This window comes from Nelusetta ayraudi, unplaced genomic scaffold (genome assembly GCF_046127955.1).
Source record: "Nelusetta ayraudi isolate G7.1 ecotype Tasmania unplaced genomic scaffold, CSIRO-AGI_Nayr_v1 ptg000057l, whole genome shotgun sequence".
Classification (NCBI taxonomy): Eukaryota; Metazoa; Chordata; class Actinopteri; order Tetraodontiformes; family Monacanthidae; genus Nelusetta; species Nelusetta ayraudi.
In genome coordinates, this window is record NW_027466107.1 from 1616028 (window position 1) to 1639022 (window position 22995).

At 48.2% G+C, this 22995-nt stretch overlaps 2 protein-coding genes across 10 annotated transcripts; one reads left to right on the forward strand and one right to left on the reverse strand.

The window, feature by feature from the left end:
- Positions 1-1271: 1271 nt before the first annotated feature.
- On the reverse strand, positions 1272-6555 carry ramp2 (receptor (G protein-coupled) activity modifying protein 2). Of its 3 annotated transcripts, none has more exons than XM_076038793.1 (6): positions 6343-6555; positions 5518-5580; positions 5404-5433; positions 3469-3501; positions 3137-3311; positions 1272-3028 (listed from the first exon to the last, which is right to left on the reverse strand). In XM_076038793.1, the coding sequence occupies exons 1-6, from the start codon at positions 6392-6394 to the stop codon at positions 2779-2781; spliced, it is 603 nt and encodes a 200-aa protein (XP_075894908.1). In that variant the 5' UTR covers positions 6395-6555; the 3' UTR covers positions 1272-2778. The 3 variants fall into 3 exon arrangements, with proteins under 3 accessions (XP_075894908.1, XP_075894910.1, XP_075894909.1); XM_076038795.1 differs by lacking the exon at positions 6343-6555 and adding an exon at positions 3766-4290 and having other exon boundaries at positions 5518-5569; XM_076038794.1 differs by lacking the exons at positions 5404-5433; positions 5518-5580; positions 6343-6555 and adding an exon at positions 3766-4748.
- A 2634-nt stretch (positions 6556-9189) lies between these two features.
- Positions 9190-22893, forward strand: ezh1 (enhancer of zeste 1 polycomb repressive complex 2 subunit). 7 transcript variants are annotated; one of them, XM_076038786.1, is made up of 21 exons: positions 9190-9541; positions 10679-10871; positions 10975-11100; positions 11366-11488; positions 11577-11694; positions 11905-12171; positions 13221-13323; positions 13615-13778; positions 14062-14153; positions 14246-14309; positions 14352-14462; positions 15985-16175; positions 17603-17694; positions 17979-18007; positions 18097-18222; positions 19205-19383; positions 19678-19773; positions 19860-19941; positions 20053-20136; positions 20225-20309; positions 20814-22893. In XM_076038786.1, the coding sequence occupies exons 1-21, from the start codon at positions 9531-9533 to the stop codon at positions 20872-20874; spliced, it is 2397 nt and encodes a 798-aa protein (XP_075894901.1). In that variant the 5' UTR covers positions 9190-9530; the 3' UTR covers positions 20875-22893. The 7 variants fall into 7 exon arrangements, with proteins under 7 accessions (XP_075894901.1, XP_075894902.1, XP_075894903.1 ...); XM_076038787.1 differs by having other exon boundaries at positions 14355-14462; XM_076038788.1 differs by having other exon boundaries at positions 14358-14462.
- Positions 22894-22995: the final 102 nt, after the last annotated feature.

Genomic DNA, 22995 nt, shown 5'->3' on the forward strand with positions numbered 1-22995 from the left:
GTTGACGCCCGGGTCGTTATCGACCAGAGGCTTTAGTCAATGGGGATTTTAGGGGTGTCTGATTTTTTACATAACAGAATATTCCTGGAGCTCCGCGGGCTTACTGCCTCGTCTCCGGGAACATATCCGCTGCCCCGCAGGATCCCACCTCGGTGTCAGCACAGATCACTGAAACCGAGGCCCATGCTATTGTGTTCGGATCAGGTGATTTAAACTCGAGCTCAGGCATCTTATGCAACCGCGCCGCGGGATGGAGAAAACAACCTCCTGGGCTCCGATCAGCTGCGCAGGGACCCTGGTGGTGAAAGCAAACTTCTGCAGTTCTGTGCCAAAGAGTTCTCTGGAAGCGTCCAAGCACACCCGGACTGACACGATCATACTGACACTCACGTAGCTTTACAGCTTTGACTTGGCTCTACATTTATGAATTCACCACCATCGATTCACCTAAGCCACTTCCTGAGTTTGTTTACTCTTTTTTCGTTTTGTTTTTTTTCTCTTCTTGCCTCAAACGGGGCCGACAATGTGAGGCTGAACAGAGGCAGAGGTCAGCTGGGAGCAGCAATTTCCCAGATATAGATATAAAAAAAATATAAAATGTATTTTATAGAAATAAAAGTCCTGCTGTGAAGGAAAACATGAGTCACAAAGCAAACGTCCGGCAGGAGAAACAGGGGAAGGTTTCTGAGTAGCATCAAGCTTGTTGACTGCCGACACAATGGGTTTGTGTTATTGCTGCGCATTGAAACACTATCATCCGTGTGATCCGACGGACATGGGCGATAAAATATATTCGGCTAACAGTAAACTTTTTTTGTTTATGTTGTCTTACAACTTTGCCATTTTACACAAATGCATCATAAAAGATTAATGGCCTTTTGGTAGTTGGAGTTGCGTTGCTAATGGATGAGATCAGATTGTGGGGTGGGGGAAGTGCCGATGACCCCAACATCTAGAGAGGAAAAAGGTCACCAAACACAGTTTCCCACCCAACCCTGCCGCACGCACACACAGAGCGAGGCCCACCCTGCACCGGTGCCTTTGCCAGATGACGGTGTGATGCACGATCGCTGTCACTGATTCCTACAGCCACAAAAAAAAAGGCTAAAAACACACAGCGGCTGTCTGAGGACACAATAAAAAGCAACCAGAGCCAAAAAAAAAAAAAGAAGAAGAAAGAAAGCAGTGCTCCCTCTGTGCATTACGTCCACAGATAGAAGAGTTTTTAATTGTGTTTCAATCAGGGACAAGAAAAACCATCCAAATCCATGAAGTGTTGTTTTCTTTTATTATTATTTATTATTATTGTTATTATTATTATTATTTGCTGTATATGGCCTTGATTAAAAAAAAATGTGGATAATAAAATATTGCTGAGAATAAAATTAAAATACGTACAGTACATGGTGTAAGAGGAAGGGGGGAAACTTCTTCCCTCAAACCATACAGTAAATTTCATTGTGCACGAAAAACAGATACAAAGTTCATCCACATTTCCAAGCCGTGACAACGGCCTCGTCGTCGTTTAGTCAACGCTACATGCGGACTGTGTTATGATCCAGGCGAAAGATAAACCTCGGTTATCTTCTTGTCTTTGTTCAGCTTTCATTACTTCATGTAAGTAAAAAAATAAAATAAAATATATATTTTTTTTAATTCTCTCCGTCAGTATTAAATGAAGGCAATGGCTGTTTTTCCAATGGAATGTTAGAGCTTGGTAATCAACGGGTTTCCCTTTAAAAAAAAAAAAAAAAGACAATGCCAGGAAAGAGATCCTCTTTTCTGGGTGTAACCCACTCTGTCCCACCTGTGACTTCTGACCCTGAGCCTTACACATCCTGTGCTTTCAGTTACTTTAACCAAACCCATGCATCACACTGTACTCATTTCCTTCTCCTCCCTTTAAACATATGAGAGGGGGTTGGTAGGTGGGCGGTGGTGGGGTCGCTTTCAAACATCAAACATGGACACCTGCATCCAATTCAGACGTTGACAATTTGGCCGTACTTGGCCTCTGCGTGTGCGCCCTAACAATAATTAGCCTTAAAAGCAGAGTTTAGTGGTGGTAAAAACACAGTAGACGGAAGAAGAACAGATAAAAAATCAGCAATTTTATGGGGGGAAAATTGCCTTGTCTGTCATTGTTATAGCTGCTGTCCAACGTAATAGGACGCGTCAATAAAAATAGATAGTGTCTTTATTTTTGCAAGCCCCATATGGCTCTTGTTACCACGATCCTCAAACACTGTATGAACTACACCAAAAAACAAACAACAAACAAAACACCAATCACGGCCACAGTTGAGAAAGCTCAGGCTTGTGTGGATTGGCCCTGGACTCACACAGCCATTGGCTCCGCGGGGGAACGTGAGTGCCAGCATCATCAGGTTTCTCTGCAGAGTTTTGCACCCACATCTTGTCACTGGCTTCCTTGTTTCCGCTAAATTAGAATCTTCACACGTGATCTCATAAGGGAAACAACAAATATAATAATAATTTGTCACAGTGTGAAATGGAGAAGACTTGGTCACAGTCGGGCTGGTCGGGTTGATCAGGCTGTTATCAAACAATCTCAACAACAGTCTTTAGACTCAATTCTCTCACAGGTTCTTCTCAATGTGCTGAGGCCCAGGCAAGAGCAGATGTTGAACTATGCGCAGTCACCAAGGAGATGAAAGCAGTGCAGCGGCGATGAGTCCAAAAAAACAGACAACAAAAGCTTTGAGTCCTGAAACGTTTGACACCGCTGAAGGCAAACAAACGGGCACGTGTGGCTCTTCAGGAGCTGCCGTCTCCGTTCTTGGTCTTGAGCACAACGAGGCCGACCATGATGGGGATGAGACATATGGGGGTGATCACCAGGGCGAGGATGATGGCCGCCGGCGGGTCGCTCAGCTCCTCGATGGGGCAGTCCATGAAGAACTTCTCGTGGAGTTCCACAAACCGTCTCTCCACCAGCGGGTTGGGCCACGGGATCAGCAGGCAGTCGGATATCTCCTCCGTGCAGTGGCTCAAGTTACTGTAAAAGCTGCCGGGGGGGGGGGACACAATCGTGCGGTCAGATATCTTCATGCGCTTGTTGCCCAAAAGAAGACTATTCTCCTTCGTGCGCGCACCAGCAGCAGGAACAACTCACCCATTCACGTTACGCCATTCGCAGTGGTCGGTGCTGTTGAGCTGCTCCATCGAGTTCATAAATTTGTTGAAACACGTGAAGTTGAGCAGAAAGTCGAGACAGCCCATTGGGTTTTTACCGCCAAACTCGAGACAAAAAGTGCAATAAGTCAAGCAGTTGTTGCCTTTCCGACACTCTGCATAAAATGAGAGAGTTAAGAAAGATAGAAAGAGAGAGAGTGAACCAAGGTTTGAAAAAAAAAACACACTCTAACAACACTGAGGCCTTGGTTGACCCGTTTGAAACTAAGGGGAGCGTCACACTGTATAAGTTTACAGAGCTATGTCACTTACCGGAAGGCAGAGGAGTCTGTCCATAAGCTGTATCTAAAACAGCGAGAAGGAGGAAAAATGGAAAAGTCATTAAATGAAACACCAGCGCAGCGCCTCCTTGACACAAACCGCTCAGTCAAATCTGCAAAGTCAACGCGCGCGCGCGCATACATCCTCGCAAAAACACCCGGACAATGACTGCGGCTCCTCCAACATGTGCGGCACTGCTGCAGGCATTTGCAGCTGCGAGAGAGAGCAGGAGTGAGCGAGGGAGGGAGGGAGAGAGGGAGGGAAGAGGGGGGAGACCACACAACTCACCGAGGAGGAAGGAGAGGAACACCCCGACCAAACCCAGCGCTCCCTTCATGTCAGAGACGGCCGATAACGGTGCGTCTCTGCCGGCGCGGCTGACGAGCATGTACGACACGTCTGAACTGCTCCGAGTGGGAGGCGGCGGGGCATAACAGGAAACCCCGGCAGGACCGGAAGCGTAACCCTCCCGGTGAGCAGATGTCCAAACAGGGTTACCCACGGTTAGCAGATGTTCGGCAGGAGATCCGTCTTGCGGGGCCCGGTCGCGTTTGGCAGCAGCTCCTCGTCCCCCCTCTCAGACACACGTTGCTTTGGGATTTTCTTCCGTCTTTAAAGGGGTGGAGGCAGCCGAGATTGTCCTCTCCATTCTTCCCCCAAATAAAAAGGGGAGCACACCCAAGCTGGGCTGGACTCACATCTGAAAACCCTTTAGTCTTTAACTCTTGTTCTGCTCTTTAGTCTCAGTTTCTCACAGTTTCTCAAGGGCCGGGCCGGCTCACAGCACGTGATTTATTTGCCTTTCGGGGCTGCCTTCGCCAAATAGGAAACATAAGTAAACATTTAGAGGCTCGGCTTTTGTGGGGTGGATGTAGTCATGACTCTGCGGGGCGCACTCCTTGAGATTGTCATATCTGGGTTAATTCGAGCGCGTCTGGGAGAGGCTGTTAGTCAGAGTCCGTCAGCTGTTTTCAAAGGCCGACCTCATGGGGCAGTAAAAGAAAGAAAAAAACGCAAGAAAGCTCAGACTTGTCACAAGGAGCTCGTCTGTACGAGAAAAAGAGACAAAGCGAGGAATCGCAGCGTGTGCCTCAGATTTTTTTTTTTCGGTTTGGTTTGGTTTTTTCCGCATGAGCAAGCACCCGCAAATTTCCACCAGCGAGTCCGCATGCATGCAGGGGCCTCGCACAACATCTGTTTGCAGCGGGGCAGGATTTTGATTTAGTAATGACATCAGGAAATGTGTCTTTTCAGCAGAGGAGGAGCCATCGGGTGAGGGGGACGAGAGGGGAGTGGAGGAGAGAGGAGTGGAGGGGAAGGAAGGGAGACAGTCAAGAGAGACGAGGAAGGGGCGGGAGGGGGGGGTGGGTGTGAGGGTGGGGGTGGGGGTGGGGAGAGGCAGCAGGATGAGGAACAGCGAGAGGGGCTCCAGAGCTCCAGCGGTTTCACAACACCGGGGTTCATGTGTTGATCGCAGACGCTGCATGGGGCCGATGACGATCAGATCCAGGGAGTCGGACCAGGTGGGGGCCGCTTGTAATGAGGTTTGAGTTAACCTTCAACCCCCCCTTCCCTGCCCCCCTTCCCCCTCCTGCTCACCCACCCACCCTTCCCTCCAACCATCGCAGGGCCTGATGTCTACTGCCGTTGACCCCACACGGCTCGGGACCTCCCCCAGAGTTTGTCTTGGATTCTCATGGCACCACACACACACACACACACAAACACACAGACACACACACAGGACCTCAGCACTCGTTCAGTTCCAGGCCAAGGAGTTGAGAAACGTTTTGTGGGCACAGATAATATTTTGTGTAACACTGAGATTTGTTTTCATGTGCAAGTGGATTATTCAACAAAAACAACAATGAAATGACGGCGGTCTAAAGAGAAAAAAAACAAAGAAACATCAATTGTTCAACTTACTGGCAGTGGCCGTCACCGTTGGATAATACCCTGTGCAGGAAACAAGATCAGGTGAGTCTCAGTTTCTCGGGGGTTCATGCATGAGACAGACGCGCAGTATTTTTCTTTACGTACCCGCAGTCGTCGCAGGTTGCGCCGCCAAGTTCTCGGACAGCAAACAAACCACCGCTGAGCATCCTGTGTGAGGGTAAAAATAACACACACACACACTGATAGAGTTAAAAAAAGAAAAACTGGCGGGAAACACACATGTAAAAGCCATAAAAGCACCATGATGCTCTTTACATGTACACAACATCACTCATCAACATCACTTACACACATCAATCACAGAAAAACGAAGTAATACATTTTAGTTTTATTCATAAAGCACTTTTCATTATAAAATCTCAAAGTGGTACAGAAAGAGAAAAGAAAAGAATAAAAAACACGTAAATCAACACAATTAAAACCATTAAAACTTAATCATCACTCAGAGACGGAGAAGCGGCAACAAACATGCCAACGTATCTCTTCTCCTTCACCTTGAACACTCAAAAGCCTTTATGAAAAGTTCTGCTAGTCTTAAAGTAAGGAGCCTGAGGAGGCAGAACCGCTAATGGAAATAACAAGGACAGATTGTGTGGGCAGTAAACAGGCCGGTGCATCCTCCCTTTGTCCGCCCCCACTCGGAAATTAAATCTCAAGTATGTGCAAAACATATTTTTAGATTTCCCCCGTAACGTGATTAGCAGAAACCCGAGAATGCGAAACTGTTAAATTGTCTAAAACTCGGTCATGGGACCAGCTAAGCTCCCCTTCCAGGAGTCACCCCATCACCGAGAGCCCCCCCACAACATTCCTCATGAGAGGTGAGACAGAGGCCAAGTAAAGAAGCTCTATCACCGCGGCGAGCAACAACAGGGCCGAGCCGTCACATTGGATTCAAAGTGGACTTACCCCAGATGAGAAGAGTCATGAAACAGCCAGAGAACATTTCGCTGAGAGTCATGGCTGTCACTTTGGGTTGACAGTGCTGCGTCCGTCTTCCCCCTTCGGCTAGGGATTACATATCTCGACCTTTCTGTAGGAAGGCTCTATGAAACAACAGGAAGCGCCCATTTCCTAGTATGGGCGTACTCACACAATAGTGCAGAGAGAGAGAGACTCTGATAAGGAACTCCTGTGGCCCACTGGTGCAGAATCATCACACTCCCACCACTCTCCTCCGGCTGTGTGTGTGTGTGTGTGTGTGTGTGTGTGTGTGTGTGTGTGTGTGTGTGCGTGCGTGCGTGCGTGCGTGCGTGCGTGCGTGCATGCGTGCGTGTTTATCTTCACTCATCCCAGCCTGGAAGTAGCTCCACCCTCTAACTTTTCTCTCTTGCTCTGTCGTGACTCTTACCTTTATTAAGGTTTCCATCCAAACAAGCAAATAACACAGGATTTAAAAATAGTATACACATTCCCATTTCATTCATTGTTGCTGACCAACCTCTGAGCCTCACTCTCAGGTAAAGAGCCCACTGATGGAACGTCTGTTTTTTAATCTCAAGTCTCATCTCACTGGCTTTTTGCCTTCTTCTTTTGCTTTTAAAAACCAGAGGTAACATGTTGCTCCCTGATTTCTTCTAAAAAATATTTTATAAATTCTATTCAGAGGACCCCTCCGTGTCGTGACCCCGGGCCTACATCACCCACAATTCAGCTCAACAGCACAGAGATTCAGGTGCTGCTTGTGGTAGCTGGTGTCGGAGTCGTTTCTGGCTCATGGCTCGGAGCAGCGATGAGAAGTTACAGATGTCTGCTGAAGCTTCTCCGAGGACCAACGCGGACTGAAATGACGTTACTCGGGGCACATCATCAGGTTGCAGGCAGCTCCCTGCGGAGCCACAAAAAGGATTTACGTAACAACGCTGACTTGTGTGGCGAGATTCTGCAAGACCTGTAAATACACTCACATGTGTTTTTTTTCCTGCTCTTACTCTTCGACGTGTCATTATTTCATTGATCAGACAACATATGAGTAAGTTAGTCTGCTGAGTCAATCAGTGGGTCAATTAACATGATAGATGACAGCGATTTTCTATCAGAACTTGACGTCAGGCCGCGCGCCGGTGATGGACGGAGCAAGGAGGCAGCAGGGATCTCCAGTGTGAACTGGATGCAACTGTGCACGTCACCGTCGGACGATATCTCCTCCTCAGCTGCCGGATTTGGGACGGAGCCACGGCATTGCGCAGGGGCCAAAACTCCTTCCACTATTTATTTCAGACGGGGGAGGGCCACTCTTACATAACAGGCCTAATTGGAAAAATCTCACAAACACACAAGCCAAGAGATCTGAATTGGACATTTCAGAGTGTCTTGGGTTAAAAAAGGCCAACGGCGGATTTGAAATGAAAAGTGGAGAAGCACGGTGGAGGTACAACATGCCCCTCCTTGATTTGCAGTAAATTGTGCATAACTTAGTGATTTTTTTTTCCCCCTTTGAATTTAAAGGCCATCAAGACAAAGATGAAGACATTAAGCGGCGCCGAGACCAGCACACAGTTTGAGTTTACTTGAAACTTCCTGTTTTCAACCCCTGACTCAGCGAGCTTTTCAGACTGTGTGTTTGCTTTTGTTTGACATCTCACTAACAACACAGCGCCGGCTGTGATACTTTTAGTCACCAAATACTGGCTTAAAATTAGCAGACAGGATATGACAAAAAGCAAAGAACCAGAGGAGGGAAAGGGTCATCGGTGAAGAGAAACACACACAGACGAATCTGTGTTGATAAGGTGGGGAAACGGAACCGAGCACTGCCAGGTTTTTTCGTCCAAATCAAAGTTGTTGGGTTTTTTTTTTTGTTTTTTTTTTTATTTCAGGATGTGTCATTGGAGTCGAGAGGCAGCTAAACAGTGCCACCGTGTGCTCCAAGGAGGTAAACATGCATGTTTCGGTTATTTCTCAACCCTGACATGTTTTCCACTAAATGTGTGGAAATACGTGTGGAAATTCACCTTAGAAGAGTGTTTAGAATTTTAGCAAAAATGAAACCCTCTGAGATGTGTGAAGTGCAGCCACGCAAGCTGTAGGTAAAGTAGCAGTTAGAACTTTGGTTTGGTTTGGCTTTATTTTTGTTTTATAAGGAAATAGAATAGAGTTTTTGGACTTGAAATTGTAACTGTGTTTTTTCCAGCTTTCGGTTTGGAAGAGAAGGCGGAGAGAATTTTGAGAAGGATTTTTTTTTTTTTTTTTTACTCTTACTTGCTCCACTAACATGGAGTATTTAGTTTATGAAGACACACACCCACTAAACGGGAAATACTCATTGAGAAGAGCCCCCCCTAGAGGAGAAGGCCAGAACAGCACTCCTAAGTCTTTACCGACTCACACTTTCCCGGACGGCAGTAAAACATAATGACAATGAATTCTTTTATCAATCAGGCCAAGGCTTCCGGGTAGTCATGAATAGATGTATTGTGTTTATTACGTCATCTCAATGTTCCCCACCACTTCAACCAACGTCATCGCTACAACGTCGCTGTGGTCGCTTGCACATTTTGTATTTTCTCGTCCCTTCCACACCGACCCATCAAGCAGCCGGAATAAAAGCAAAGCCACATGTGTGTTGTGTGGACCTCACGACTTCTCGCGGACAGCTCGGTTGCATCAGTTCCTGTGTGCGTGTGCGAATGCCTGCGTGGTACTAGTCTGGTCGCCTCGCTCTCGCTACTTTTTTTCTTTCTTCTTCTTCTTTTTTTTTTTTTTTTTTTTAATAAATCCCACGACTCATAAATCCTCCGCTGCCGAGAGAGGAGGCTGGGGGGGGAGAGGAGGAGGAGGAGGAGGTGCTGCTGCTGCTGCTGCTGCGATCATCACAACAACAAGGACGTCACCCCCTAAGAAGTGGCTCGGCCGAGCCTCCGCCGAGCCAACTGCGCAGCTATTGGCGAGCTCCGACGACACCAGCGCCGAGCCTCCCGGAGCAGCAGCGGCGGCAGCAGCAGCAGGAAGGTACCATGCCCGCCGCCGAGGACGCCCGGATTTCTGCGAGGTCCCTGACAACTGCGTCACATCCATGGCAGACGCGGCGTTAGCGGGCAGCCTGCGGATTCTCTCGAGCTGATCGCGTTTGCGGGGCTGCCGTCCGCACGACGCGGATGATTCGAAGGTATTTTTTTTATTTTTTTATTTTTTATTTTCTCGCTTTTTGTTTTTGTGTTTTAATAACTGCGACACTGGCGGAGGAAAAGCGCGTTGTCATCGCTGGCGCTTTGCAGTTAAAAGTCTTCCACGTTTTTTTTTTTTTTTTTTTTAAATGGGCGCTGCTTGCGTCTCTGTAAGTGTGTGTTGCGTGTGCGTTTGCGCACGCGCGTGCTCGTAGCTGCAGCCACAGGCTTCACTTCATAGCTCAAAACGTGTGCGCACGTCTCCCACCAACCGTCCGCCACCAGAGTCCAAATGCACCGTAATGCATTTGCCTTTAATTCGACCGAGCTGGTCTTGAATTCCTCCTCGTGTTGACGATACAATGTTGCGCGCGGCGGAGCTGGGAAAGTTGACGGTGGCGTGTGCCAACGTGGGGAGCAGGAAAAGGCATACTACGCACTTTTCTGCTCCGCTTAGAACTGCTTTTTTTTTTTTTTTTTTTTTTTTTTATCGTGGCACGCCCACTCACGAGCAACGTGGATGTCCCGTTAGATTAAGAGAAACTTCCGCCCCTCGTGGACACGCCACGGTGAATATGTTCGACGGTGACGCAGTCGCTTCTCTGTTGTGTCTCGAGGGGAGAAATTAGGCCTTGCAGAAATCCTAACCTGAGCGGTTTAAAGCGCCCGTGCGAGTGTTTTTTTTTTTTTTTTTCCCCCTTGTGTGTGTGTGTGTGTGAGTGAGTGTGTGTCAATTTTGTTTTGCCAACAGTAGGGGGCGACCTCACACGGAGACCTGCATGCAGCGTGAGAGAATGGGGTCTGTGTGAGGCCAAAGGAGTGTCAACTCCAAGTTATGATGACCTGCACATAAAGCAGGGAGGGAGGGGGAGGTAAAGCAACGTCCGGCTATAAGGTGCGACTATGGACGGGTTTATGGGTTATGGCTGTTTATGCTGGTTATTTAATTGATTGGAAGTGGAAGATTGATGTGAAGAAGGTTGTTTTTTTTATATTGTATCAGCTCACCAGTTCATATTTATAATTATTATGTTTCTCCAGTGAGTAGCAACCCTTTTTCAGATGTTTATTTTCTTCATTCTGGACTGTAGTGTCGCTCACTCGTCACTTGTCTTTCTTATTGTGTCTGTGGTCCAAAGAGTCATGGAGGCAACAGCTTCTGCGGCTCCGGCCCCCGGCAGTGGCGGCGGCGGCTCCGTCCCGCCGGCCCCAAGGCCTCCGTCGTCGTCCTCGGCGTCCTCCCACAGCCTGCTCATGTGGAGACGGCGCGTCAAGTCCGAGTACATGCGGCTCCGTCAGCTGAAGCGGCTAAAGAAAGTGGAGGAGGTCAAGGTGGGCCCGTTGGACTTCATTTGTATCTTTTGGGACAGTTTGCTTCTACCTGCGCAGCCCCACCTGTGTAACATAACATCCTGCGTGTTGTCTTTGCCTCCAGACGCTGTTCATGTCCAACAGGGAGAAGATCGAGCGGCAGACGCAGCTCCTGAACGCCGACTGGTCCAGGCTGCGCATCCAGTCCATCCCCCTGTCCACGTCCGGCGGAGCTCTGGCCGGCAAGAAGGTGAGCAGCGTGTTGACGCAGAGCAAAGTCAAGTCAGTTCCCCTGCAAACCGACTGTGTTTATACGTTCTCCCAATGCCGACCTTGCTGTCAGGTGCTACTTTTTACTAAAACTTTGTGGTGGGTACAACCACAGTTAACCACTTAACCACAGTACTCTGTGGCTACTCTACTGGCTTTCTTTTCAAAGTAGGGGATGAAATGAAATTTAGAACGGCAGAAATACACATTGCTCCTCTTTTCTTGTCCTCTGGTTCCTGTTTCAGATGTGTTCCGTGGAGTTTGGATTCCCAGGTTTTAAAGCTCAGGCCATCGCCATGAGGCCTCTGTCCACCGTGGCTGGAATTCCCTTCATGTACTCCTGGTCACCTCTGCAGCACAATTTCATGGTATCAAATGAGCATCAATTGCAGGGCAGGACCCTCGTTACAGTAAAAAAAAAATTCCTGGATCTTGAATTTCCCTTTTATGTGTCAGGTGGAAGATGAGACTTTCCTCCACAACATCCCCTACATGGGTGATGAGGTGCTGGAGCAGGACGAGGCCTTCCTGGAGGAACTTATCGACAACTATGATGGCGTCCATGGTGACAGAGGTGCGCCTTCAGTCTTCTGTCGTGCTCAGTTTTTTTTTTTTTAGCTGGAAGCTGTAAACAGAGGGCTAAAATGGAATTGTGTACAACCTCAACCTGGAGGCAGTCGAGGCTTCTGGCTTCATGTTCTGAAGGGTTTGAGTTTTTTTTCAAAGTGTCAGTGAAGGATGTGAACAATCAAGCAGTCGGCGCTTTTTCCACTTCTGCACCCAGAGGGCGGCTTCATTAGCGACGAGGTCTTTAAAGAGCTGGTGGAGGCCCTGAGCCAGTACTCTGACCAGGAGGAGGAGGACGAGGAGGAGGCAGGAGAGGCGGGGGAGGCGGCGGCGGCGGCGGCGGCGGCGGTGGCGGCGGCGGCAGCGGGGAAGAAGGACGAGGAGCGGGCGGCAAGGAGGAGCTCGGCCGACGGTTCGGACGAACCCAAAACCGGTACGATCGCCTCGTCGTTCGTCAGGAGGAAGAGGAGGAGCACTGCCGAGGGTGAGCCTGTGTGTGTGTGTGTGTGTGTGTGTGTGTGTGTGTGTGTGTGTGTGTGTGTGTGTGTGTGTGTGTGTGTGTGTGTGTGTGTGTGTGTGTGTGTGTGTGTGTGTGTGTGTTCAGACTTTGTCCTGGGAGGGAAGAAAAAAAAAAAAGGGCGGCAGTGTGAACAAGGCTGCTACTGTTTCTGTCTCCACACTCTGTGCAGCTGCTGCAAGGTCGCAGCCACAGCGGCTCTCACCACTGGCTTTGTTTTCTTTAAAATTGTGTGTGAGTGTGTGAGTGAAGCTGTTTGTCCGTCACACTGATAAGGCCCGGCTCTAATAAGATGATGAGGAAGTGGTGCCTGACAAAGTGATGGAGAAACAGGAAGTAACTGCAGGTGCTGCAGGTGCTGCAGGTCACTTTGAGCTGTCATCATGTTACTTGTCAATTTCAATATATTAATGTTTGTTTTGGTGCAACCTTAAAGCTTTTTGTGATGCATAACGCAACTCATTAAATACTGTGTGGAACAAAATGAAAGTTCTGCAAGTGTATTTTCTTCCAGAAAAAAAATAGTAAACTCTCTCTTCCTCTGCTTTCAGTTGAAATACTAGTATATGCGTTCTTGATTTATACCTCCATATGTAACTTGGCTCGTCAGCAGTTGCTTCCAGGCTTCACTGACTGAAAAACAATCTCCGTTGGAGGTTGGCAAGATGGATGAGCAAGATTTCAGAGTTTAAATCTCAGCGATGCAGATGCTGCTCAGGGGTCGCTGGGATAATATCAGTGTCTTAGTAATTCCAAGAGCAAAACTAATTCTGTCTACACATTAGCCTCATTGAAGCCACAGGTATCGTCCCCCCCTGCCCCCCCCCCCCCCCCCCACTCATTTCCTACTCAGAACTGTTTTCAATCAGTCTTCCTAGTGACTGGCCTAAATCTTTGCAAAAAAAAACAAAACAAAAACCTGACACCGCTGTTTGTGATCCTCAGTCAGAACCTGATGCCCGGACGGCGGTGCCGTGTCTGTGTAACCAGCGGTGCTTCTCTCCTGTCTCCCAAAGTGAGGGACGTGTCCAGCAGCAAGAAGGTCCCCAGCGACAAGATATTTACAGCCATCGCCTCGATGTTCCCTTACAAGGGCACCATGGAGGAGCTGAAGGAAAAGTAAGAATACTGGGCCCTTTTGAAACTGAGAGGGGGGTGGGCTTCTGTGTGCTAAACAGGCCATTGCTGTGTCTTCACCATGGCGACGCAAGCTGTCTGGGAGGAGAGTAATAATAGTGCTCTCCCTCTCCAGCTCAATCAGCCGCTGAAAGAGCTCAAAAGACGGAGTGCGTTTGGTTTTGCAGCGCGGCCGATGATGGAGCGATAAAAAGCACGTTTGCATGTGTGATGAATCATTTCCGCCAGACAGACCTGATCTCATTTTTCTTTTTCTTTTTTTTTTTTTTGCAGATACAAAGACCTCCTTGAGCCCCCCAGCCTGGTGAAGCTGCCTCCGCTGTGCACCCCCAACCTGGACGGACCCTTCGCCAAGTCTGTGCAGAGGGAGCAGTCGCTGCACTCCTTCCACACGCTCTTCTGCCGGCGCTGCTTCAAATACGACTGCTTCCTCCACCGTAATTGCCCCTATTTCAGCTACGTAGCAACCTCAGAGGTCCCATATTACTCGTAGTTCCAAAGTAGAGCAACCTCACACAACTAATCCCCACGCCTTTTATTTAGAATGTGAGTTTTGCCTAATGTGGGACCGTCAAGTGAAGCTTTTGCAAGCTGCTGTAAATATCAGAATGCAAACAAGACGAGAAGTTCCGAGGCTCATTCGGAGCCTCAAACGCCCCCAAAGCTGTGATCTTGTCATGCACAGCAGGCTGAGTGTCTCTCTCTGTTCCCTCCTTCCAGCTTTCCACGCCACGGCCAACGTTTACAAGCGGAAGAACAAGGAGATCCACATAGAGACGGAGCCGTGCGGCGCAGACTGCTTCCTGTTACAGGTGGGTCACAGCTTCGCCGTTCCATGACCCGATTGTGCGTCGCTCAAACTGAGCTGCGTCGTTGTTCACCCACCCGTGGTTCTGTTGTGCAGAAAGGGGCGAAAGAGTTTGTGGACCAGAACATGTTGCGCTCGCAGAGGTCACGCCGGCGCCGGAAGCAGCAGCCGCAGCCACAGCCGCAGCAGCAGCAGCAGCAGCAGCAGCAGCAGCAGCAGCAGCGATCGTCCAGTTCCAACTGCCCCGGGCCGTCTGAGTCTGCAGAGGAAGCCAAGCAGGGCGAGAGTGACCACGAGACCACCTCCTCCTCAGGTGAGGCCCTCACCTACTCCTCCTCAGGTGAGGCCCTCACCTACTGGCTCTGGGTTTTTTTGTATTCAAACCTGCATTTGTCTTGTCTGATAATGTTTTTTTGGGTTTTTTTTGTTTTTTTAAATATATGTGCACTACCAGTCAAAAGCTTGGACACACCTCACCTTCTCATGCTTTCTACACTGCAGATAGATACTGAAGACATCAAATATATGAGCGAGATATATGTAATTATGCAGCAAATGTCACATTTTAGAACCCCGTGTGGCCCCGCCAGTCAAAAAGTTGCCCTTCCCTGATCTAATGTATCCGTCTGTTCGAAAGCCCATGGAAAGCATTTGCCAACCGCAGGCCAAACTCTCACATTCAAGCCAACTAATCAGATTTCTTAGCATGTTGTGTCTGATGAAACGGCGTCGACGCCTGAGAAGAGTCGTCAGTGTTTGTTTTAGTGTCAGTCCTCTCTTCATGCGGTCCAGATTCCAGGCTGCTTTGAGTCTTTGTGTTCTGGCCCGAGCATCTCGCAGCTCTGTCACTTCTCACCCCAGTAGCTCCCGCCTCTCTTCATCCTCAAAGGAATCTGATTGGTTATGGATTCCATTGAAGTAAGACCGATCAAAAAAGCAGCCGCTTTGGCAAGATGCACGAGTGAGATTTCAGACCCATTGATCAATTGCAATTTCACGCTGGAGTTTTATTCTCCTGGCTGAGTGAACGTTGCAGCCGCAGCAGTGACTGGATGCATTAAACTCCCCCGGAGCCTCGGTTTTACTGGAAAAGGCCGAGAGCAGAGTGAAATTTGGCCGCAGATGACAGTCTTCCGATCACATCCCGCCACTGCCTCGCTCTTCCTCCCTTCCTTCATCTGCGCCTGCCAGGGAAAATAAACCAGGCATTAGTTTTGCGTGCGTCAGCCCAAAATAAACACCGTCTTCCTTCTCCTCTCTGGCTCTTTTTTTCCCGTCCAACATTTCTGTTGACGTTTACATGTGGAGGGAAGATGTCAGCGGGGCTATCTCCACTGCTTCCTCGCCGTCCTTCTCCTCTTTCTCTCAGGTTTTTTTTTTCTTTTCTCCATCGGTGCCTCAGTGGGAGTCTCTGTTGGTTTTGGAGAGCCGCTGCTGCTCAGCCGGTGACTCAGCAGACGCTCTGGCACATGTCGAGAAAATGGAAAGAAACCAGGTTGCTCTGTGGGAGACACTCAGCGCTGAGGCACGTTGCCGCTCTGCGTTTTTTTTTTTTGCATTCAGGCCCAGAAGAATTCAGCAGTGGGGTTTAGGAGCATCAGCCTTCATTATCGGATGAGCTAAATAAAAGACCGATTTTACACAAACGGTGGCCGAAAATATCTTTTGCATGTTACAAGCGAGTTATTTTTGGTTCAGATATAAAACTGTAAAAAAAACCTAAAAAAAACCCTTTGATTTGGCTGTGAAGTGGCTGAGTGTGAACGCAGCTCAGCGTCCTGCGCTTCAGAGGTTTCGGTGTGACGCTCAAGTGTTTTTCCACGTGTGCCTCGCAGAGGGGAACTCGCGCTGCCAGACTCCCACCAAGCTGCGGCCGGAGGAGGACGCCGGCGAGCCGGAGCAGCCGCAGTGCTGTGTGGTCCAGTGGAGCGGTGCCGAGGAGTCGCTGTTCAGGGTGCTGCACGGCACCTACTTCAACAACTTCTGCTCCATCGCTCGACTCATCGGCACAAAGAACTGCAGAGAGGTAAAACACGGAACCGAGCCGACGCAGCCGAGGCCTCGGGCAGCTTTAGGAGGGATGAGTGAATAGATGGATGTGCTCCAAACTAGTAGCCGCCTCAAGTGTCAAACAAACAAATAAATAAATAAAAAATCCTTGTTCTTGTGTAGCAGCGGCTTCGCAGCAACCACTTCAGAGCAGAGTTGAACTCAGACCAACGCACGTCTTGGAAAAATACTTTTTTTTTGTTCCAACTTAACTAAAACATACAAACAAAATGCAGCTCCATCGCATTCACACGGTTGAAAAACTGTTTGCTGTATTGCTGAAACATTATCAGACTACATGTAATCCTAATGACAGAAAACTAAAGACATTTTTTTCCCTACCACTTAGCATCGATATTTCTCAGCATGCATCTGCAATGTGACTTGGCTTGCATGTCGTGCAGGTGAGCGTGCTGCTACATTGAGGTGAAAAGTACCCATAAACTCTGTTGTTATGTTCAAATATTTCAATGTTTTTTAAAATGGGTTGGAAAAAAAGAATCATTCATGCAAAACAAGGCCACGATTTTCCAGAGAAGAGTGTGAACATCTTGGGTTTAGTGGTTTCGCCAGTGAAACAATAACCTCTCAGCAGCAGCTTCTACATGGGATGCGCGGTTGGTTTGAAATGGCGAGGACGACGCTCTCTGGTAGCGTCTGTTTGGCCGGTGCTTTTATGGCGTGGGCGATTGTGCAGGCGACAGAGTGTGAGAGCGGCCTGCGGCACCGTAAACAGGGATGTTAGCCAGATGTTCCGTCTCGCACGAGTCCTCCCAGAATCATCACACCTTCAAAATTTTGGATTGTACCACTTTTGGCTTTCTTTAGCTTCATTGAACTAGAATTTCAAAGAAATTGTTCATCCAAAAATGATATTTCATCCATTTGCTACTCATCACTTTGTTGGCGGGTGGGATTTTTTCGCGAGAAACATTGGAACCGTGCCGCCGTTTTGTGTCAAATTGGACTGCGGCGTCCAAGAGGCTCTTGGATGAAACGCAGTGGTAATCAGACGGTGTGTCGTAGCCCTGCTACCTCCCAAAAGCCCCACACCCTCTGCCCACCAGCTGCCTCATTACGGATGTCTGTGTCACTGTGAAGAGGCCAAATCAGTTTTTTTGGCTGCAAGACACGGCTCTAAGTGTGTGTGTGTGTGTGTGTGTGTGTGTGTGTGTGTGTGTGTGTGTGTGTGTGTGTGTGTGTGTGTGTGTGTGTGTGTGTGTGTGTGTGTGTGTGTGTGTACAGGAGGCTGGAGGCCAGATGTTCAGTGCCGTAATTGCGCCAATGTGCTTTTTAGCTTCAGCAGTGCCGCGTTACACAACACCGTTCGGCGGGCGGGGGAACTGCAGACAAATTCTCTGTGAAAAGCTTTGATTTGTGAGTCATTAGCCGCATCTCTTGCAGGTGTATGAGTTTGCCGTGAAGGAGGTCCTGATCCATCGGGTTCCACTGGTCGATGGAGGGATCTCGCCTCAGAAGAAAAAGCGGAAGCACAGGTATAAAATCCTGTCCAGTTTTTTTTTTTAGTCCTGCTGCTGCTGGAGCTGCTGTTGCAACAACCTTGACTTACATACCCTGTTTCCTTGACTATTAGTGTGAGCGGGATTTTTAAGGGAGGCCTTAAACAGACGGGTAAAACGGACGGTTTTCCTGTAGACTCGTAGTTTCACTTTTTTTTTTTTTTTTTTTTAAATAGGACCTTTTAATATAAAGAAATGTCTAGCAGCCAATCATCGGTAGCCTTTGAAACTAAATGTTGTCATTGCCTTTTTTCCACCAGGTTATGGGCAAAGATTCAGCTTAAGAAAGGTAAATTCACCCTTAAAACAAAGAGCACCGTCATTTGTGCCACTACGCTTTCCTCTCACTGCCTGAGCTGCTGTCCTCTGCTGCTCCAGATAACTCGTCCAATCAGGTGTACAACTACCAGCCATGTGACCACCCGGACCATCCCTGCGACAGCTCGTGCCCCTGCGTGATGACCCAGAATTTCTGCGAGAAGTTCTGCCAGTGCGAGCAGGAGTGTGAGTGTCCCAGACTCTTTCCTTTTTCTTTTGTCCCTTCTCTCTGTTTACCCACTGACGAAATAAAATCACAAAGATCCTCACTGTTGCCGTCCAGCGGTGAGACTGAAGTGCCGTGACCACATTTTCCACTGACGCCGCTGCCAGTTTTGGAAGGTTTTGGCTGGAAAAGGCCACGGAGGAGCTGCCCAGCAGCATGTAAAATGGTTCTGCTGCAGTGAGAGGAGGGGGTGTCTGCGGAAAAAAAAAGCACGATGCATTCACAACGAGCCGATGACACGGAAGCGTGCTTCTCCTGTGGCACGTGATCCTCAGGAGGGTTTCTTACAACTGAGGATGAGGATAAACATTGTTCGCTGTGGTTTCGACAGATTGACTTTGCCTCACTTGTTCGTCTGTTGTGGTCCAGACGCCTTCAGACCTCCCTCCCTCTCTCCTTCTCTCCCACGCCTTTTCCCGCACGGCCGGCAGAGAGCCTGGCCAAGCAGGAAGCAGACCTCCTCTTCCACATGTGCGTCCTTGGAAAGTCGAGGAGAGAAATGAAAGAGGTGCAGCCAGCCGCCCGGCTCTCTGCCTGATATAAAACAATGTCAAACAACAGCGGCGGGAGTCAGAGGGGCGCCGGCAAAACGCACCTCGATGATACGAAGCCGTAAATCCCACACGGGCTGACAGCAAGAGGCTGAAACAGCGCAGGAGGAACGACAGAAGCCCTCGATGCATTCCTCCCCCAAGCACTCTCTTAGATATCTGCCCAGAGGCGGTGGAAATACGCCACGTGAAAGTGTAGTTCCTCATATCTGCCAGCAGAGGGCCCTGACAGATGCATAATGCGCCACAGCTTGGCTCTGCCTCGCAAGCCTGTGCTGCAGAGCAGCATGGGGCGGAGTTATTAATCACGCACATTCCGCCAGAGTCTCACGAAGTCCTTAGTCCTTTTTTTTGTTTTTTTTTAAAAAGCTGCTGTGTGTGTGTTTGTCAGGCCAGAACCGGTTCCCGGGCTGCAGGTGCAAGACGCAGTGCAACACCAAGCAGTGTCCGTGCTACCTGGCGGTGAGGGAGTGCGACCCGGATCTGTGCATGACGTGCGGGGCGGCAGACCACTGGGACAGCAAGGGAGTCTCGTGCAAGAACTGCAGCATCCAGAGAGGATTGAAAAAGGTGCACAAGGACGCGGGAAGGTCCAACCTGTTTTATGCATCGCATCATGTGGTGGCTCTAAGCCAATCAGTCACTAGTGCTCCGTGTTCTTTATAGGGCCCAAATGACACCCATTTTTGTATCTTTTTAATTATGTATAGCTCATCCTTAGCCTTGTGTTTACAACCTCCTGCAAAAACACTAGCTTGAAGTTTATTGTTAAATATATTTCTGTGCAAGGTGGTCTCAAAGGGACAAAGTTGCCAAAGTGCACTTCATTTGGGAGTCTTACTTCTGACCTTTGACCTCTCCCAGCACCTGCTCTTAGCGCCGTCAGACGTCGCCGGATGGGGCACCTTCATCAAAGAGCCGGTCCAGAAGAACGAGTTCATCTCGGAATACTGTGGAGAGGCAAGTACTCCAGTCCAGTGTCTAAGAAGCCCAGTCAGGCTGTCTGGCTGTGACCAGAGCGGAGTGTTGACTGGCCGTGTGTTCAGCTCATCTCCCAGGACGAGGCCGACCGGCGCGGCAGGATCTACGACAAGTACATGTCCAGCTTCCTTTTCAACCTGAACAATGGCAAGTATTGGAACCCGCCGTGCTCGCAGCGCCTACCCCCTCCACCCCCCTAACCCCCCACCCCCTTTCCCCTCCCTAACGTCATCTGTGTCACAATCTGTCTGCTCTTAGTAGACTTTGTCGTGGATGCCACGAGAAAGGGGAACAAGATCCGCTTTGCCAACCACTCGGTGAATCCCAACTGCTATGCCAAAGGTAAGGCGTGCGACTGCGGCTAAATTCGAACGCCGACGGCGACGGTGAAAAAGCGCCAGTGGCTGAAATTGAATGCGGCCCGTTGCAGTGGTGATGGTGAACGGAGACCACCGCATCGGAATCTTCGCCAAACGTGCCATTCTGCAGGGGGAGGAACTCTTCTTTGACTACAGGTACGAATCCCGTCTAACAAGTGAAATGTGTCTCTGTTTTTACTGGATACTTTGTGATAAACTCTTTGATACATATTTTAGTCAACGCATTAGTTAAACTTAAGAATCCTCAATTTTTTTTTTTTTTTAGTTTTTGACCGTCTCTGAAGTTTTGCAGTTTCAGGCAACTGTGTAGTCGTGCAATTAGAATGTATTTATTTATAAATACAGGAAAAGAGTAGCATGGGATCACTGAGAGCATTTCTTATTGGTCAGTGGGAGCAGCGTTCTAGCAGCAGCGACACCAACGGGATGCTTCTCGTTGGTTAAGGAGAAACACACATTCGTCGGGAGCATTCGGAGCTTCGCAAATCGTCGTCATTGTCACGATTTGGTTTCAAAATTCCGATTGTTACTTGTGTGTGTGTGTGTGTGTGTGTGTGTGTTGCTGTGCAGATTCATGAAGCGTCACTCTGTGCGTCACTCTTACACTCTCCTGTCCTTTTAATGCTCCCCACAAAACAGATACAGCCAAGCCGACGCCCTCAAGTACGTGGGGATCGAGAGAGAAGTGGACATGGCTTAGCGACGGCCGTCGTCCTCCCTCCCCTCATTGTCACCCGTCCTGATCGGCTGCTACACCCCCACCCCCCCATCCCCCTCTTTCTCCTCCCTCCCCCGCTGCGTTAAAACCCTTCAGGCCTCGCTCACTTCCCACCTCGCCTCTGCCGCACCTCCAAAAATAGCAAGTCCCTCCTCATCGCTTGCAGGTGAAACGCCGGTTCTGCATCAAAAAAATACACACGGCATCGGCCCCCTCTAGTGGCAGGCCTCTCATCTGGCAGAAACACACCCCCGCCTGCAAGACTGTGTACGCAACAACAACAAAAAACAAAACAAAACAAGGAAACCCTATACAGAAGGAAAGTCTATTTAAAGTGAAAATACTATTTATCCGTGTTGCTTCCTGTGCCAAGAGGATCACATGCTTCTTCGTCTCGTTCCATACCGTCAATACAAGCCGCTGGTTACAAACCTACAGTATATCACAGTATTGATCTTTTTCTCTCTCGCTCTACAGTTTTGTTTCCGTACTTATAGACAGTTTTTTTTTTTTTTTCTGTTCTGACCTCTGACCCCATGACACAGGCTTTTACATTGTACCTAATGACCAGTGAAATGCATGTGTTGTCTCTTGGATTAACGGACCGTTAAAACATGTTTAGCCACAGCGTTAGCTTCCAGTTGTCGCGTTCTGCATCGGCCGGCGCCACTTCTCCGAGGGCCGAGATAGGTTCCGGTGCGTATATAACCGTTGTTCTGAATACAAAAGAAATAAACAAACAAAATAAAGTAAAAAAAAAAACAGGCAAAAAGACAAGAAAACCGACTGACTGAATGTAACCCGGTGAAGAGATCTCATCCCTCGTTTCATCTCGCGCATGAACCCAAATCTGTTTGGTTAAACGCGGGCACTCAAACCGTTTCGTCTGCACATTTTACAATTGGGGAAATACTTGTAGGCTTTTGAAGGGTCATAGAGTGACTTGTCTTCCTCTGAAAATCATACATGCAAAGTGACACACGCGCAAAACAAAAGGCTGCCATGCACAGATAACAGAGATATGTTAAAGGAAACCTTTTGCAAGGTTATGACTACAATAACGCTAAAACTTTCAGGTTTGACCAAATATTAAAATCCCCCACATGTGAATGTAAACTATTACCATTTGACAGCTTTATTTTTGATAAGTCCCAGTTCATTATTCACCTTTTTCTTTTGCCTTTTATGAAACGCCATAGCCCAATTTGAAATGAGATCGCTGGAGATGAGAAAAATGGAGTTTACTGCTATGTACAGTGTTTGCCTATAAAAAAAATTAAAGTTTAACTTTATACTTAAAAGTGCATCCCTGTGTTTATTGACTGGTCTCAATACACTTTCCCAATGTACTCCAATAATCATGTGTCTCTGACAGTTGAGTTTTCACTGGTGCCTGAAAACAGAGGGCCAAGTATGCTGTTCCATTCAACGCCACTGAAGTCTGGGAAGAACAATAAAGATATTAAAAGAGCCACAGTATGATCTTTCATCGGTGAAAGCACACACACACACAAAAAAATGTATTTTCTTCAAGCGTCTTTTTATTGAGGTGACAGTTTGGCCTTGATTTACACAGTAATGGTCATTTACAGTGAGTCTATTATAAAAACAACTCCAGGCATACTGAAGAACAAAGACAAAAAAAAGAAAATCCTAAGTCTCAGTGTGACCACAAACATAACTGTAATGTTGATTCCTGTTGCTGACAGACACAGCTTGATGATGAAGACTAACCTGGTGTGACCTGCCAAAGACTCACTCGGGTGCCCCCCCCCCAAAAAAAAAAACAACACATTATTGATGATGACAGGGTATTTGGCAGCTTTTAAAATAAACTGCAGTATTACTGAATTTTAACTCTAAAGCACCGCTTTTTTCCATCTAAAAAAATAGTAGGTTCAATAATTTTCAAAGAAAAAAAAAAAATTGGCATTCCAGTCACTGACACAGCGCCCCCACCTGGCCTGCTGTAGGACTGTATATCTGTATAATCTTAAGGGGGGGCGGGGCGGCAAAAGGAAAAAAAAGAAAATATTTATTTACCATTCATTTCAATAATTATATTAATTTGAGGGGAAGCCCGGCCAAAGCAGCAACATCTGG